Genomic DNA, 17,605 nt, shown 5'->3' with positions numbered 1-17,605 from the left:
CGGGCATATGGACAGACAGACAGGTAGCCAAGGTGTGTGGATGGGTCATTAAGTCCGTTGGTAGGCGGTACATGTTGGTACAGCTGCAAATGTAGGTATATATATATATATATATATATATATATATATATATATATATATATATATATATATATATATATATATATATATATAAGTCGTATTGTTCCACACAGGATTGTTGTATAGTGTAATTCTTCTTAAGTAAGTATTAGGACACCTAACACAAAACTTAAAGTAGAAGACATAGGTTAAGAACAATCCCATCTTGCGGGACCCTTATAGGCGGTAGGGTAGGGATTAGGGGACCCGTTTTGTATCTACAGTTTACACAGAGTAGGCATATATATTTTCTATTAAGACGTTTTTTTCCGTTCAGCTCAGCCCCACTCCTCCCCCCTTTCCTTACCCCCCCCCCTCAGATATGCCTGAAAGAAACAGTTCACTTGGGTGACAGTGGGAAAAAAAACAGCAGTTATGTGTTATTTGGTTTGAATTTGTGACTAAGCTTTACATATTTTTTATAAAAGTAAAATCCTTCCTCATTTGCTCCTACACATCCTTAGTACCGACTGTGATTAATTATTATAATCCGATGTTTGGTTCATATACTTAGTTTTTATTCCAGGTTTTAAAACGACACACCATTTTTTTTTATTTGAGTAGTACATTACCATTAGTATATTTTACGTTAGAAGCTAGAGAAAAAAAATGGGGAACATAGAGTGATAATACGAAATACAAGCGCTGAACTGTGATAGTTGCGTCTCTTTCATTAAATTTCTGTTGGTGCATAGGCTCTACTGCAGGTTTAAATCTTGATTTAGTTTCGAATCCGGGTTCAAATCAGTGAAACGTCCCTGATTCCACCCAGCTCTGATGGGTACATAACTTACGTTAGGGAAACACAGGCGGCTGCGCATACTGCTAACCAGACTATCCCTTAATATGCCAAAGCCTTTGAAGCAGATGAACTATACTTCATCTGCCCCATGTGTCTTTGGGCACGAACGGAAAATGATGACACGTACACACGTTCACATATAAAAACATGCATATATATATATATATATATATATATATATATATATATATATATATATATATATATATATATATATATATATATATATATTTGTATATATATATATATATATTTGTATATATATATATATATATATATATATATATATATATATATATTATTCTTTCTTACTGTTCAAAAATCATATTCAGTTTGCAAGTAGCCTCAGTTTAATCGGAGCGTAAATGTTTTTTTTTTTTTTTTTTTTTGACAAGTTTCTATCACGCTGTTCAGGTATGCGCATCTTTTTATTGAAAAATCTAAACGTCCTTGAACCACGTAGCTAAAATACCTGTACACATGATCATGTGACAATTTCATGATTCTATAAAGCGCTTTATATTTATTAAGCTGTATACAGAGGTTTCGAAAAATAATTCAACTGAATAAAAATGTAACTTAAATTTTCGAAATGTTAAAACAATGTATTTGTGCATGTCAAATATTGTTCTAGGTGCTATAGGTACGTAAGGAAACGTACTTGGGATTTTAAGCTTAAAAATAGATATGTGATGCTTTATGTTAGTTCATTGAAAGAGGGAGAACCAGTAGCACTTATATGACGTTCACACGACTGTAACTTGTTGGAGATGGGTGGAGGCGTGGATAGGTGATTTAGGTGTCTAAGTTATTACCCACCCTTGTCAATCCCCCCCCCTGGAATTTCCTACCCCGACATTACGCCTTAGCCTTAGCCTTAGCTTTAGACTTAGACCAAGCCCACGCCCAAGCCCAAGCCCAAGCCCAAGCCTAAGCCTAAGCCTAAGCCTAAGCCTAAGCCTAAGCCTAAGCCTAAGCCTAAGCCTAAGCCTAAGCCTAAGCCTAAGCCTAAGCCTAAGCCTAAGCCTAAGCCTAAGCCTAAGCCTAAGCCTAAGCCTAAGCCTAAGCCTAAGCCTAAGCCTAAGCCTAAGCCTAAGCCTAAGCCTAAGCCTAAGCCTAAGCCTAAGCCTAAGCCTAAGCCTAAGCCTAAGCCTAAGCCTAAGCCTAAGCCTAAGCCTAAGCCTAAGCCTAAGCCTAAGCCTAAGCCTAAGCCTAAGCCTAAGCCTAAGCCTAAGACTAAGCCTAAGCCTAAGCCTAAGCCTAAGCCTAAGCCTAAGCCTAAGCCTAAGCCTAAGCCTAAGCCTAAGCCTAAGCCTAAGGCTAAGCCTAAGCCTAAGCCTAAGCCTAAGCCCAAGCCTAAGCCTAAGCCTAAGACTAAAACTAAGACTAAGCCTAAGCCTAAGCCTAATTCTAATTCTAATTATAATTCTAATTCTAATTCTAAGCCAAATTCTAATTCTAATTCTAATTCTAAGCCAAATTCTAAGATTAATTCTAAGCCTAATTCTAAGCCTAATTCTAAGCCTAATTCTAAGCCTAATTCTAAGCCTAATTCTAAGCCTAATCTGAACCCTAGCGTTAACTTTAGATGTACTTAAAGCGTTCACACGGGGGGAGGGGGGTTATTTCCTACTGGGCGAGTGGTAATTGAAAGGGGGTAATTACTCCGGGGGGGTGGGGTAATGTCTAGGGGGGGGGGGAATTCCCGATCGGCGTTAATTGTCCTTCAAGGTTGGTTATTGCAAAAGTGCATGCGGTAATTCTATTCTAGGTCGGAAACTGTTCACAGGATTTATAAATTATAAACTACGTGGTTTTAACGTTTTTCGGGAAAGTCGGGGACATCTTGAGCGGAGAGAGACCATTTTTATGACGGTGTGTGACTGGAATGTAAAAGGTCACGGTGTGGAGTGTTATGACATTTTAGTTAATTTTTTAAGAAAATGCTTAAAATGTGTTATAGCTAAGCCTTTTGTAAGGGACGAAAATCACAGAAACATGAACTTGAAAACAACTTGAGATTGAATTCTAAAAATAGAGGCTTGTAGTGTATATAGGAAGGTAAATCGGTCTACAATAAAACCAAGTTTGTTTTGCCCTATTTTTACGTTGTTTATGCTTGGCTATTTATGGTTGCACAGTCGAGTTGTGGCAGATACATATCGGTGTAGGATCTTCATAGGTAAGTTTTATGACACCTTGATAGTTATACATTTTATGATATATGTTGGATGTAGGGATATAGCTGGGTGTAGTGTATGTTTATAACATGCATTTCTGGAATGTTATTTACTAAGTAATATAATTAGTCATTTTATGTAAAAAAAATCATTCATAAGCATCTTATAAAATAATTGAATAATTTTTGTTTTTATTTTCATATATTTTCATAAAATTGAGGTCAACCATTTTTTAAAAAAATCCAACTTAATGGTTGAAAATGGAAGGCAAAAAAACAAAACAACGAAACCTCGTGCTGAAATTGTAGAAAAGAGGTGAGGTATATAAATGGTGCAAAAAAAAATAAACACTAGATTTAATTTGGCAGCATTAATCATACAATATCTGTAATTTTTCTACTTTTGTATTATTCCATGTGTTCTAAGTATTAGATGTATTTAAAACTGTATGTTTTACAACGAAGTATTTTTAAGCTCATTAAAAATAAAATATTTCATAAATGTGTTATACTTTTGCACTAACAAAGATCTTGAAAATATATTTTTGGAAATAAAAGCTTCATTTCTATCTACAGTAATATAAGCGAGTTTTTTTTTTATTCTATTTTTTTTCACGTTAAAACAAATTTGTGATTTAATACATAAGGGAGATTATGGGTTAGGAATTTCGCGAAATGTGTTTGGGGGGAAGGATGGTACAGTGTTGTTAATTCAAAAGGTGCGCTTGTCCTATTCAGTTACAGAAACCTGTTTTGTTTAAAAGCATTGAGAATAGCACGCCGTGAAGCGTCAAGTTTATAGACGGGGTGCAATGGTGCAGTACTTTGTATTGTTTGAATCCACCGGGTCATGTTCTACACTTATGCGCAGCATTTTCTAGAAAAAACATGTTAGCGTCCTAATGTTGGGTGAAGTTCAACGCATCTTTCGAAATATTACACTATAATGATATATACAAAGATATAACACTATAATGACCTCAACACTGAATTAAGCTAAACCAATTAAAATACAAACTGGGACTGCGTGGCGTAAGCGGTAGAGCACTATTCTGCTACACCTAAAGTCTTGAGTTCAAATCCGGGTCCTAGTCAGTAGTAGTAGTCCTAGTCAGTCCACCCAGCTCTAATGGGTACATAACTAACGTTAAGGAAAGTAAAAGCGGCTGAGCAAAGTGCTTATCACATCTAACCTTCATATACCGAGGTGAAAAAAAAACCACAATAACTCTACTTCATCTACTAATTGATCGCTAGGTGTAAAGATTTTCTACCTTTCACTTTAAATTAGTATTAAGTAAATTGATGAAAAGTTTAGACATAAATTATTTAATTCCTGTATTACAGCTATTTTTCTTAGCATTTTACTTTTGTCGAATACGAAGTAGGCCTATAGTGGAAGTATTGTAATCGTGCAAAAAATCGAAATCGAGATTTTCACAAATCTTGACGTTTTACACCCCCCCCCCCTTGAGTCGGAAAAACACATTTTGCAATTTTGTCCGTATATCTGTGTGTGTGTATATATAAATGCCCATGAACACGATAACTAGAGTACAGTTACAGCTAGGTTGATGGATTTCCTGTATAAGTATTAAATCAGATATGTAGTTCTATATAAACTTTTCAGCGATTTCCGGTAACCGGAAGTGGAATTTGTTTTTTACTTTTGTTTTTGTCAAAAGCCGATAGTTTAGTACTGTTTTAGATAGATAAACGACCTTTCAAATATAAGTAAAAAATCTAATTCTCTGCCTTCTTTAAAAAAAAATTAGTAATTTCTGTTGACCGGAAGTAGGCCTAGTACTTTACGCTATTTCCGATTTCTCAAAAAAAAACATGAATTTATACACACCTTGTTTGCTGTTCACTTGGTGTGCAATTATATTTTCTACGAGATCCTATCCTTTTTAAAAAAAAATTATTAAAAATTGATTTAAAATCATGTGTATATCCCGCATTGCATTCCCCGTAGTGTTATATAAGAATATTCGCAAAAGTTTATAGGAGATCACTCCCGCTTTATTTATTTTTTCAGCCCCCAAGCTTTACAAGTTTAGTAGCATATTGCAAGACAGGTTTGTAATATTCCGGTACTTTCAAAGATCCAGCTTGTGACTACATGTTTTTTAAATGCTAGTCGTATATTAACATTGTATGACTGATATGTTCTGTTTATACACTGTCTTTTTAGATTGGACGATTTCACTATGGCATCACCACCCAGGCAAAAAATTACGCTGTTATTGACTGGCAAGGTTGGCTATGGCAAAAGTGCATGCGGTAATTCTATTCTAGGTCGGAAAGCTTTTCAAGCCGATAACGGTTCTAAGCTGTGCACTTTTATGATTAATGAGAGAAGTGGAGAACGTGATGGTACCTTGGACGTTAGAGTTATCGACACGCCCGGCGTGATGGAGCTTGATGAAAAACAAGAACTTATAAACACAACTATAGAGATCCCGAGTGTAATGAGCGCCTGTCCAGAAGGAATACACGCAATTTGTTTAGTTTTAAAATATGACAATATATTTACTTCAGAAGACAGTCAAGCTGTTAGTAAAATTAAAAAGATATTTGGTGAAAACTTTCTTACAAATCACGGAGTTATTATAATGACTGGTGGAGATATGCTTGAAGCAAAGGATGGCAGAGAAGAGGCTACATTTCAACAGTGGTTTGAGAGACAGCCAGGTGAATTACAGAAGCTAATTATTGAATGTGGGAACAGAGTGGTGTTGTTTTATAATATAGGGACACAGTTTGTAAAGAAACGGAAAGAAGCCGTGGATCAATTATTAAACATGGCCATGGAAATAAGTAAAAATAGATTGTATACACAGGATATGTTTAAACGCAGTTTTCTGGTGCGCGAAGTAGAAATTTTACATCTGAAAGTACCAAGGCTACGTTTATCTATGAAAAACAGTTTGGAAGAAATGAAATCAGATATCTTTCAGTTGATACATAGAGATATTGTAACCGAAAGCGATTTAAATAGATTAAAGATTTCCAATAAAAATATTCTTGAAAGAATTATTGATGAACGTAAGGATGCAGACATACCAACGCAATTAATCGACCATGTTGAAATTATTCATAGAAATTTAATTGTATTCGATGTGAAATTAAAAGTGGAAATGCAATTGTTTCAAGTTATTAAAGTATTAGATAGACTTCTAGATACACCAAGAAGAAGAGTTGAAAATACAAAAAGATCTACTATCAACGTTGGACATAGCAAAAGTGCCAGTGGGTGTGATGCTTCTCTAAAGGATCGCAGTACTCAATCGTTTACTGACAAGACCATGGGCGAATCTGCAACACGGAGCAGTTCAAAGGTATAATGCTCAAAATATTTTCCATCCTGGTTATGCCAGGGTTGGTATTTCGCTTACCGTCGTTTGGTTCTTGAACTAAATATTTAATTCCCAGGATTTCTAGTATTCAATAAATAAAAACAAACTTTCAACACACTTTTTTCTTCCTAAGGATCGTTAAATACATATTTTAACATATTATAACGCAAAATGATCATCCATTGTTAATGAAGAAACTATGTTTTAATTATTTTTGCATTAAAAAGGAAGCCATTAAGATATTTTGTTTTAAATTATCATTTTCTAGGATTAGTAAAATAGAATATTAAATCGTCATCCACTTTATAAGGTACACATGAAAGGGCCTACCATTTTTATTCTTTCATTCAGTTCGTTCTAAGCTCAGCCAATGCACTCCACACAAAAAATATCTCTATATCTGAGCAGTGTTGTTCAAAGACTGAAGAGTCACATCTCGTTGTTTGGTATCACGCGAATAGAATACAGGAAAATTATTATTCGGGGGTTAGAACACACTATTTATTGATATGAACTCTACCTGTGCTTATGGCGTGTCTATTGTTTTGACAGTTATATTACGATTTATCCATTACCTTTGATAAAAGCTCTAATATAAATATTTTTCTACTTCAAAGTCATATATTTCCGGAAAAAAATGTTGATTTTAGTTTCTTTAATAGGTATTGGTAGCCTATGTTATTTTAAATGTGTCGGATTTTTAGCTATTTGGTTATTTCTTTGCTTTGTCACTAATTTCGCTCAACGTGTAGTAAAGCACATTGAGTTTTGAACAATAACTATTTTATAAATTATTTTTTCCAAACAAGTAAAGTATAACATTAAAATACCTTTAATATATAGTCCTATAATTCAAGCGAAACTGGCTGGTTTTAAATATTTCCCGACATCAACGCCATATAACACCGAAACATGATGATTTATGATTTGTTTTTTATGTCTGTAAAAAATTATCTGTAATAAAATTTAATTTCTTTGTTTTCTTTAATTATAGAGGGAGGAAACCAAAAGCAAACGAATTACTCTCGCGATGGTTGGAAAAACAGGAAATGGCAAAAGCTCAACAGCAAACTCTATTTTACAACTTGATGCTTTTAAAAAATCTGACGATTTAACATCGTGTACATATCTGACCATGTCTGCTTCTGTTAAACGTAAAGAATTAGAAATAAAAGTTGTAGACAGTCCAGGGTATATGGATCCAGATGAGAAAAGAGAAATAGACAACATTGATATCCAAATACCTGGAATAATGAGTGTCTGCTCAGAAGGTATTCATGCAATGTTGTTAGTTTTTAAGTATGGAAATAGGTTCACAAAAGAAGAATTCGATACTGTGTGTAAAATAAAAGAAATGTTTGGCAAAAATATACTGAAAGATCACGGTATTATTGTTTTTACATTCGGAGAAAACTTTGATATGACTAATGAACAAATAGAAGACAGAGGTGAAGATCCGATCACGTTTGAAACTTGGTGTCGCAAGCAAGATGGTGCAATACAAAACTTATTTACAGAATGCGATAACAGGATTGTACTTGTTTATAATAGTGTTTTAGGACGGTTTAAGGAAAAGAATAAAGAGTCAGTGAAACAGCTTATGAATATTGCTGTCGAAATGAGAAAAAAAGGCGCCTACACGAACGAAATGTTTGAAAAATGTAAATTGGAACGAGAGAAGATAATTGTAAAATATGAATTATTAGAACTTGATATTTCGTTTCAGCGTAAATTGGATTTCTTGATCCAACATATTAACAAGTTTAAACAGTCTAATACCATGACGGAAGATGATCTGATTCAGCTTAAACGGCGCGGTAAAGATTTGTTGAATAAAGTTGATACAATTTCTAAAGATACTCGGTTAAAGAATATCTTAAAAGAAAAAGTCAACAAGATTTTAAAACACTTAGGAGAAATAAATTTAAATCAACCAATAGCGGAACAGATGATGTCACTTTTAAAGTCATTGGACACTCTCAAAAACCCACCAATACCTGTTGAAACCGGGGCTGCCATTTTAGCCAGATTAATTAATATTGTAAGGGCTACTTCACAGGCTCTTGGTTTCGGTAGTTTATCTTTTACTGATAGACTTTTACACGGAATTCTTAGTAACATGAATTCAAAGCCAAAAGTGAAGTCTGCGTGATTGTGCTGTCCATTGGCGTAGCCAGGAATTGGTCATGGGAATTGGTCATTGGTCATATATATATATATATATATATATATATATATATATATATATATATATATATATATATATATACATATATATATATATATATATATATGTGTGTGTGTGTGAGTCCATGGGAGGGGTTATAACCCCCCTAACCCCCCCCCCTTGCCTACGCCACTGGTGCTGTAGAGTCAGCGTCTGCGCGATAACTACACACATGATTTTGTTATAATTTAAACATAGATATATTTTTTGCAGCAAAATTCTTTGTATTTTAGTTTTAGGTTTTGAAACGATTGCTATATTGTTTGCTAATTAATTTTTCCCGAGAGATTTCTTTTATCAGAACTAAAGATTGATTTTCAGCGTCAAACTGATCTTTCAACTCAGGAAATCTAATAACAGACAGAATAACATGACAGAAAAAGATTTCATTAAACTAACAAAAAGTACTGGCAAACAGTTGTTGGAATTAGATGAAATAGGTAACATTTCACAGGATAACAACTTTCACATAAGACTTAAGAGCATGCAATATAAAAAAGAAAAAATAGATTTGAAAAAAAAAACCTATCCAAGAACAGCTGAAACCAATTTTAGAGATGTAGCAGATGCTTAAAAATCCGGCTATTTCTGTACCTGATGCATCTACAATTATAAGCTATTTATTACTAGCAGCAGGGTTCGCTTTTACTATTGCAACTGAAGGATCAGCGTCAGCGATAAGTGCAATTGGATTACGTGTTGGCGGAGCATTAGGGATTTACACAATGGTCGATCACTTGCTAAACAAGTTTAAAAAACAGGTGAATGCCATTCTTTATGTTGTGTATAATAAGCCTAAAGTGTGTATTGTAGAATGCCGAAGGGTTTTACTTTAGTGACTTTTTTTCTACAGCTATGCTTACTTTGTAGCGGTTTTGAAGTTTGAGGTAAAGTTTGTATTTAATTAATGTTTACTTTAAGCTTTAAATTATTTGAATGTTTTAAATTTGACCGATATTTAGTTTTCCATAAATATATCCAAACATTAATGAACATTTTATAGTAAAATATTGCCATTTTAAATGATTGTTAAAAAATATTTCACATTTTACAAACGAAATCCTATGATCATATTAAAGATACAATGTTTATATGTTTTATTATATTACACTAGGTTAGTGTGTGCCCATATATTAGAACTTCTTATACTTAATCCAGACATGTATCTCAAATATGCTATCAACATATTTTAAAATTATGCCAATATAAAATTATGATTGATGTTGAAACAGCTACTTTTGTTACATTTGCATTTATTGTTATACTTATATTTAAGAACAAATGCATATAATGTATTCATTTATCAATATTAACTGTGAATAAATTTCACACATACACACACACACATATATATATATACATATATATATATATATATATATATATATATATATATATATATATATATATATATATATATATATATATATATATATATATATATATATATATATTATGTATATAATGTAACTTGTGTTTGATTCTTTACCATTATTTTCATACTGCACAATTAAAATACTTGTTTTTTATGTGGGCAATTTAGAAATTTTAACTAGTAATATAATATGCAGCTTTCGCTTTATTAAAGACTGACATGTAAGTTGAAATTGCTTTAAGAGAATAAAATATATATAGATTAGTGGAATTTTGTTACTTTTTATAGTGTGCAGTGCTTTATATTAAAGAAAATTATATTGTTTTCGCTAAAATTATCTTTGTTTATTCATAAATATATTTGAAATAGATGATTTACCACAAGTTTAATTTGCTTTATAATTGTTGCAAAAGGTACCAACTTTTTTATATAGGGTTACAATCTGACAATTGCTACCGTTCTATCCTTGTGGAAAATGTCGTTAATAATTTATTCAACTTCGTTGAAACGTTACCTGAAAATTAAAGCATATTACACTAGCTGATATAAACGTCTGAAACTTCCCAATTATAAAGTCAGCGATGCATAAGATTTATCTGCTAAAATCGCACAAAAAAATTATGAACTTCATCAAGATTCGTTTTTGAAAAACGCTCAAGATTCATTCATTGGTCTAATCACGACCAACAATTTTAGTATAATAGTGAAAAAAACAACATAGGATGATCCAATTTAGGGAGGCATTGTAAACTGTAAACTATTTATCTACTGCTTCAAAGCTCATATTTGACGCTAAAACCATTAGAGCTATCTTTAACAACGATAAAAGTATATTTTGGAGTAATTTAGTCCATAATAGACTAGCGACTAAAACCCAGCAGGATGCTAAAAGTGTTCAAACGAGAATAATAACAATTGTAATGATTTAGTTGAACAGATTTAATTATTACGTTCTTTCAACAATAGATGGAAATACTTTTCAACTCTCTTTATGTAACAAAGCTCAAGCTACATATATCAGAAGTGGGACTTAGCGGTGTACCGTTGTCATGGCTCAATAATATTCAAATCCTTACCTATATCAGTTTTGTTTTGTTAATTTTTTACAAGACTTTATAAGTGAATGTGCATTTAATACACGGATCATATGATAAAATAATGTTTTAATGACGAGGTCAGTGAAAGGTTCATCAACCCAATCAGTCTTTTAAAGATTTGCTTAGCATTGTCAGGGCTAAAACATTCAGATCCTATGGATACTTTACAAGAACCAGCGGCTTTTCGAATATTCGAATACAATCCTGCAAAGCATAGTGTGGTGTGTGTGTGTGTTTGTGGATGGGGGTGGTGGTAACAAATTTTAAAAATGGTTGGATAATATCAGGGACTGGACCAGATCGTCTTTTGTAGACTGTCTGAGGGCATGAGATGCATGGCAAGGCATTGGGGAAGATGCAACCATGGTGTCCCAACAACAGTCCAACAGATGTAGAAGATAGGAGGATAGGATAGCTGCTCTACACAATGTAGTCATCTCAATGTTTGAAAACGTTTGATACTACTGGGTTCAATAGACAGATTTTAGATGTATACACCTGAATTATAATTTAAGTCTGGTGTTTTGTGAACCTATATACTAATAGACATTAAATATGACAGACGAAATTCAGAACTTCTTGTGGCATAAGATATCAAGTTATAACTTGTTTTAACAATAGAAGGTGTAGCCGATGTGTCAAAAACAAAAAATCAAATCACTGATGTGCCTAATGTATTGAGCCATACATTAAAACAAACAAAAAACAACGTTTTTATGATAACTATATCAACTTTATTGGTTAAGAAATAAAATAAAATTACACACATTACAGGCTTTAAAAAAACAATAATTAGAAAAGATTGAAATTTGAAAATACAGATGACGTTTAAATTAAATAATAAATTTTTAGGATTCTAATTATTCATTGACCCCTGTTTATATCGGGACTGCATTTGTAAGATAACCATAATGTACGTGTTTAAATTGTTCTTCTTAAACAAGCCAATTACACGTATTTAAATCTCAGAAAAACATATATTTAACAACAGTAAATCAAATCGTCCAAATGTTAAAGTTAACTATGAAATAAACTTTTTAAAAAGCAACAATGTAAAATTATCGTTGCATTGGCTTAATTATGATACATTATAATATTTTTTGTTATTATTTAATATTATGCTGACAGGGACAGAACATAACATACATACATCATTACATGTCTATATCTAACTAGCGTACCCGTCCCAGCGCGTTGCCGCGAAAATAGAATAAAGTCCGACAAAATATATAAGAAGGGTTACATCCATGAGTTACAAACTCTATATTCTTAGACGCGTGATCTTGTTTTTTAAAAGTGAGTTATTTAAATGTAAACAATGCCTGCGCTTGGATCTTAAGTATCGTGACACGGTTTACCTACACTACCGCATAAAAACCTTGAGTGTACATTAATCACTCACCGAAATAATGAGCTAGAACACACTTCGGTGACTAAATGAACTAAAAGTGACACAAATGAAAAGGATTTTTTTCTTTAACACGTGAAAAAAATTATTTGTCGTGTTTTAAACATCAATGTGACTGATGCAATATGTTAGGTTACTAATGGTCTATTATTAGATACTCGAACTCAATTTCTGATTGGATTGTCTAAAAATAGATGCTAATTGCATCATTCGCAAAGTGGCGAAACTGTTTGGATTTTTTTTACGGACAAAAAGAAACATCCCAGTTAATAATCTAACCTTGGTTAATTTTTTCTGGTTATTAAAATAAAACGTATAACATGGCCCTCAGTGGCCCATGTGAGCTTTTCGGGCAGAAACAGCAATTTTTATTTGTAGCAAAATCTCACCCTACGAGGGCGCCGGAGGACATGCCTGATTTAATTTAGTGAGTGTTTGTAACGCCCCATCCTATCACACTGTGTAGACCGAACTTGGTCGCCATAGCGCTCACGGGAAAGACCAGGGCGCCAAATCGCATCATGTCGGGGGGGGGGCCGCAAATGCAAAACTAAATCCTCCCTCCCCCCACCCACCCCCACACCAGAAAACTGATCGGAAGTATTCATGAATTCCCTAAAGTTTTATGGCACCCGGATAAACTGTGTCAAACCGCAATCGTCTTTTAATTTATATACCGTATAGAGTCCTTGCAAACACGTGACCTAAATCACGTGATACCTACGCCCGCCGCCACAGTGGTGTACATCAGACGTAAACACAATCAGCTGTTCGCCAGCGCTGGACGTGTTCACCAGCGCTGGACGTGTTCACCGTATGTAAAGAATCGCGCCCGCGGAAAAGGAAAAATATGTTAAAAACTTGAACTCTTAGGAATTGAAGATCCTTATACAGTTATTGACAGTTTCGTGGATAATATAAATATGTGGCCGAAATTTCTAAATAAAAATACTGTTAGCAATACCGTTTGCGTTTAGAGTTTAAGTAGACGAAGCTGATCAAATGCAGTAATATATTAGAGGTTATCTACTGTAGCAAACGTGAGACCACTTAACTCCTACAAAACCCACACTACAACGGCTAATATAATCCATGGGTAATAACCAATCTGGGTAGCATGTTATACAATTTAAGACCCTTATAATCCAGCAGGGAAGTAATCAGACACATTAATACTGACGTTCAACCCTCATGATGGCTGCCCCCACCTGTATCTAGCCCACAATAAAACCAAAGAGGAGTCTGCCCTGCCCTCCCCTGAAAATGTCTCACCTTCGTGATACCCAGCCCCACAGAGATAGTATTTCTGATATAATTTTGACCCTCAGGGCCCAGCAGGGAGAACAAAGGGGAAAGTCCCACTGCTCTCCCCTCAACACTTCTCACCTCGGTGTCATGTTATGTCATTTATAGCACACACGGCTTATCAGGGGAAAGCATTAAGGCATTAAGAATCTTAACTCTGGACAGCTACACACTAGTATACTAGCTACACACTAGGTGCCTACTGTAAACTACTAGACTGTAGGCCCTATGTAGACCTGCAATTGTATCAATTGTAGACTGGGTCCATTGTTATTATTCTAAACCATCTCACTTATAATGTTTCTAGCTTGATTTGTTTCTTTTATAAACAGTGGATTTTAAAAAAAAATTAGCCTAATCATTAACCAAATAATAATAATATGGTTATTTGTTGTTGGCTGGTATGATCTAGATTGTACTACTAGGCTACAAAAACTTAGTAGACCAATTACTAGATATGAATTTGAATTTAATTAAACTCAGTCCAGTATCAGATACATATTGCTGTAAAAAGACAACAAAGTAGGTAGGCCTTAGTAATTTATTAAAGCCTTCTACTACAATAATATCAACTACATGCGTGTATAAAGTTTCTACAATTTAATTTAAGTAGCAGATTCTAGATCTAAGTCTAGTCATATAATCTATTTCAATTTCAGAAAATTTCGTTTGCTAAAAAAATGATTAGATAATAGAGCGAGATTTTAGATCTTAGAGACAATGAAATGCTTTATTAGGCCTATTATGACTACTTTTGATTTATTATGGTGTATTTTGAATCGAATGTAGATCTAAAGTAATTAAATTTAAGTAAAGAAGTAGATTCTAGATTCTATGTCTACCCAGCGGAGCCAGGTATTAGGCCTACTATTAGATCTTATTATTCTTATTAGCCTATTACTTTTGACTTTGTCTTTTACTATTAGTATTTGTGAAGGTCGAGCATATTTGTTTTATTAATAGTTATCTTTTATAATTAAAATGAAGTTTATTATTTTACTGTCCTTACATGAAACAAAGTATCGAGAACTGCATTTGATCAGATTCGGCTACTTTAACTCTAAACGCAAACAGTATTACTAACAGTATTTTTATTTAGAAATTTTGTCCACATATTTATTTATACGAAACTGTCAATAACAGTATAAGGATCTTCAATTCCTAAGAGTTCAAGTTTTTTAACGTATTTTTCCTTTTCCGCGGGTGCGGTTCTTTACATACAGTGAACGCGTCCAGCGCTGGTGAACACGTCCAGCGCTGGCGAACAGCTGATTGTGTTTACGTCTTGTGTACACCACTGTGGCGGCGGGCGTAGGTATCACGAACGGACGTGACGTCATATGAAAAATAGAGAAAAATCCCATCATCCCGTGGCGCCGCCCTTGCGAAATTGAAATTGATTTTTTTTTTACAGAACCCTTCCATAGAGTATTCTAATCAACTCTCCAAAGTCTGATGGCGATCGGATGAACGCTGTGAAACCGCTATCGACATTTATTTTTATATACCGTATATATAGAGAAAACAAATCGTTACATGTTTATATTTAACGGTTTTTAATATTATTATATATTTTAGCAAAAAAAGAAAATACCCCTACACCTAAAGATGTGGCGCCAACACGTACAACGTGTAACGCTGTTCCTTCTAGAACTACAGCTCCTACAGCTCCTAAAGTCCCCACACATTCTGTAGTTCCTGCAGCTCCCACGGCTCCCACGACTGCCCCAGCGCCCCCAGTTACCACGGCTATTGTGAAACCAGCTGCTATGGCTAAAGCGCCTACAATAGTAGCTCCAACTGCTACAGACATAGGCGGATTTTTTATAACATCCAACAATTTTAAAAGTCGGTTCATCTGTTTCGCGATAGGTTTTTTCAAATCTATTTCTTCTAAGCCTTTTAAAACATTCGTAACTTTATTTTTTAGATTTTTCTTTTTCTCTTCATCATTAGAAATGTTATCGACTTCAGCTAACAATTCTTGGCAGCGTCCTGATAGCTGATTTAGATCATCTTCCGTCATAGAATTAGACAGTTTAAACTGATGTATATCTTGTATCAAGAAATCCAGCTTTCGCTGAAACTCATAATTAAGTTCTAATAATTGTTCTTCTAAAAAGATACATTGTTCAAATTTTTCGTTCGTGTAGGCGCCTTTCTTGCTCATCTCAACAACCATGTTAACTAATTGATCCACAGCCGTTTTCTTCTTTTCTGAAAACAATGTTGAGCAACTATTACAAATCAGGACAATTCTGTTTTCGCATTCTTTGAATAAATCTTGTAATGGACCAGTTTGCTTGCTACACCACATTTCAAAAGTTATAGCATTACTATCATCGCCTTCATCATTGGCTTCAGGAAAATGTTCATCGCTCCCGTCAAACAGTTCTCCGTATGTAAAAAGAATAATACCGTGATCTTTCATTATATTCTCGCCAAATATTGCTTTTATTTTACACACAGTATCAATTTCTTCTTGCGTAAATCTGTTCCCATACTTCAAAACCAGCACCACGGCGTCGATACCTTTTTGACAGACACTCATAATTCCAGGAATCTGTGCTGTAATATTGTCTAAGTTTCTTAGAATATCTGGATCCATAAACCCGGGACTGTCAACAACTTGAATTTCTAGATCACCACGCTGTACAAACGCAGACATGGTGAGAAATTTACAGATGGTTGTATAGCTGCTTATTTTAAAAGCATTGCGTCCTAAAATTGAGTTGGCCGGTGCACTTTTACCGTTTCCTGTTTTACCAAGCAATGCCAGTGTAAGCAGTAAGTCTTTGGAAGGTGCCATCTTCAGCTCTGGAGAAGAAAATAAAAAATAAATAAAACAAATACAACGTTGTCGTTACCTGGAAAATATACTATTGAAACAAAATCAAAATCTTACAAAGGATATGTTTTTTTGTATGCTGTTAGTCGTAAAGATAGTTTTATTATTTTGTTTTGCGATACGCTGAAGAAAGCTGCATCCGAATTTTTTTATTTCCTTCTCTAAAACATTTCCAAGATTTGAAGAGGATGAATGACTAACGTGAACTTAATTGTAAGACCAAAATAAAACTCTTTTGATATTTTAAATGCATACGAATGAGGATTTTATTTTTTAAAACAACTCGAATAAATTTCAAAATCACGTATTTTTACTTTCTCTTTTATACGAAGTATAGAGAAAGTCTTATAAACGTTTTAGGGCTCCCTAGTTGGAAAAGCATAGTTTGACAATCTTATCCGTATGTCTGTGTATGTGTGTGTCTGTGTGTCTGTGTGTCTCTGTGTGTGTGTGTGTAAACACGATAACTTTAGTACCGTTACAGCTCGGTTGATAAAATTTCAATATAAATATTATATTAAAATCGTAGATCCGTATCAATTTTGAGCGATTTCCGATAAACAAGAAATTGTAAAAACAATCAGTTCTGTTGTGTTGTGTTATTTATTAAAATTGTATTTTGAATATTTTATATATCATTCATCACCTCGTTTGTTATAGCCTACTATAAATACTTTTGGTATGAACTTACCTGGTGTCTGTACTAAATCCAAGCTACACTTGTATTGTCTGCAATGTTAAACAAAATAAACTGGCCGCCTGCTTGTGAAGCAGTTAATGAGTTTCTGCTCAATGTGTTTCCAGGATTATTGGAAAAATCTCCATCTTATCAATAGCGCGCATGGTTTAAACATGGTGAAGCCGATCAACCTCACCCCCCCCCCC

The 17,605-nt window shown here is 33.9% G+C and overlaps 3 protein-coding genes across 3 annotated transcripts; 2 read left to right on the top strand and 1 right to left on the bottom strand.

Annotated features, from left to right (window-relative positions):
* Window positions 1-5,311: 5,311 nt before the first annotated feature.
* On the top strand, window positions 5,312-6,448 carry LOC131954286 (uncharacterized). Its single transcript, XM_059317866.1, has one exon. The coding sequence runs from the start codon at window positions 5,312-5,314 to the stop codon at window positions 6,446-6,448; it is 1,137 nt and encodes a 378-aa protein (XP_059173849.1).
* A 1,042-nt stretch (window positions 6,449-7,490) lies between these two features.
* Window positions 7,491-8,612, top strand: LOC131954285 (uncharacterized). Its single transcript, XM_059317865.1, has one exon. The coding sequence runs from the start codon at window positions 7,491-7,493 to the stop codon at window positions 8,610-8,612; it is 1,122 nt and encodes a 373-aa protein (XP_059173848.1).
* A 2,317-nt stretch (window positions 8,613-10,929) lies between these two features.
* Window positions 10,930-16,681, bottom strand: LOC131954284 (GTPase IMAP family member 7-like). The gene is made up of 2 exons (XM_059317863.1): window positions 15,467-16,681; window positions 10,930-10,947 (listed from the first exon to the last, which is right to left on the bottom strand). The coding sequence occupies exons 1-2, from the start codon at window positions 16,679-16,681 to the stop codon at window positions 10,930-10,932; spliced, it is 1,233 nt and encodes a 410-aa protein (XP_059173846.1).
* Window positions 16,682-17,605: the final 924 nt, after the last annotated feature.

The sequence above is a fragment of the Physella acuta genome, unplaced genomic scaffold (genome assembly GCF_028476545.2).
Source record: "Physella acuta isolate Inbredline_101_S28 unplaced genomic scaffold, ASM2847654v3 ptg000988l, whole genome shotgun sequence".
NCBI classification, from domain to species: domain Eukaryota; kingdom Metazoa; phylum Mollusca; class Gastropoda; family Physidae; genus Physella; species Physella acuta.
This window is presented reverse-complemented; position numbering and strand designations above follow the sequence as displayed.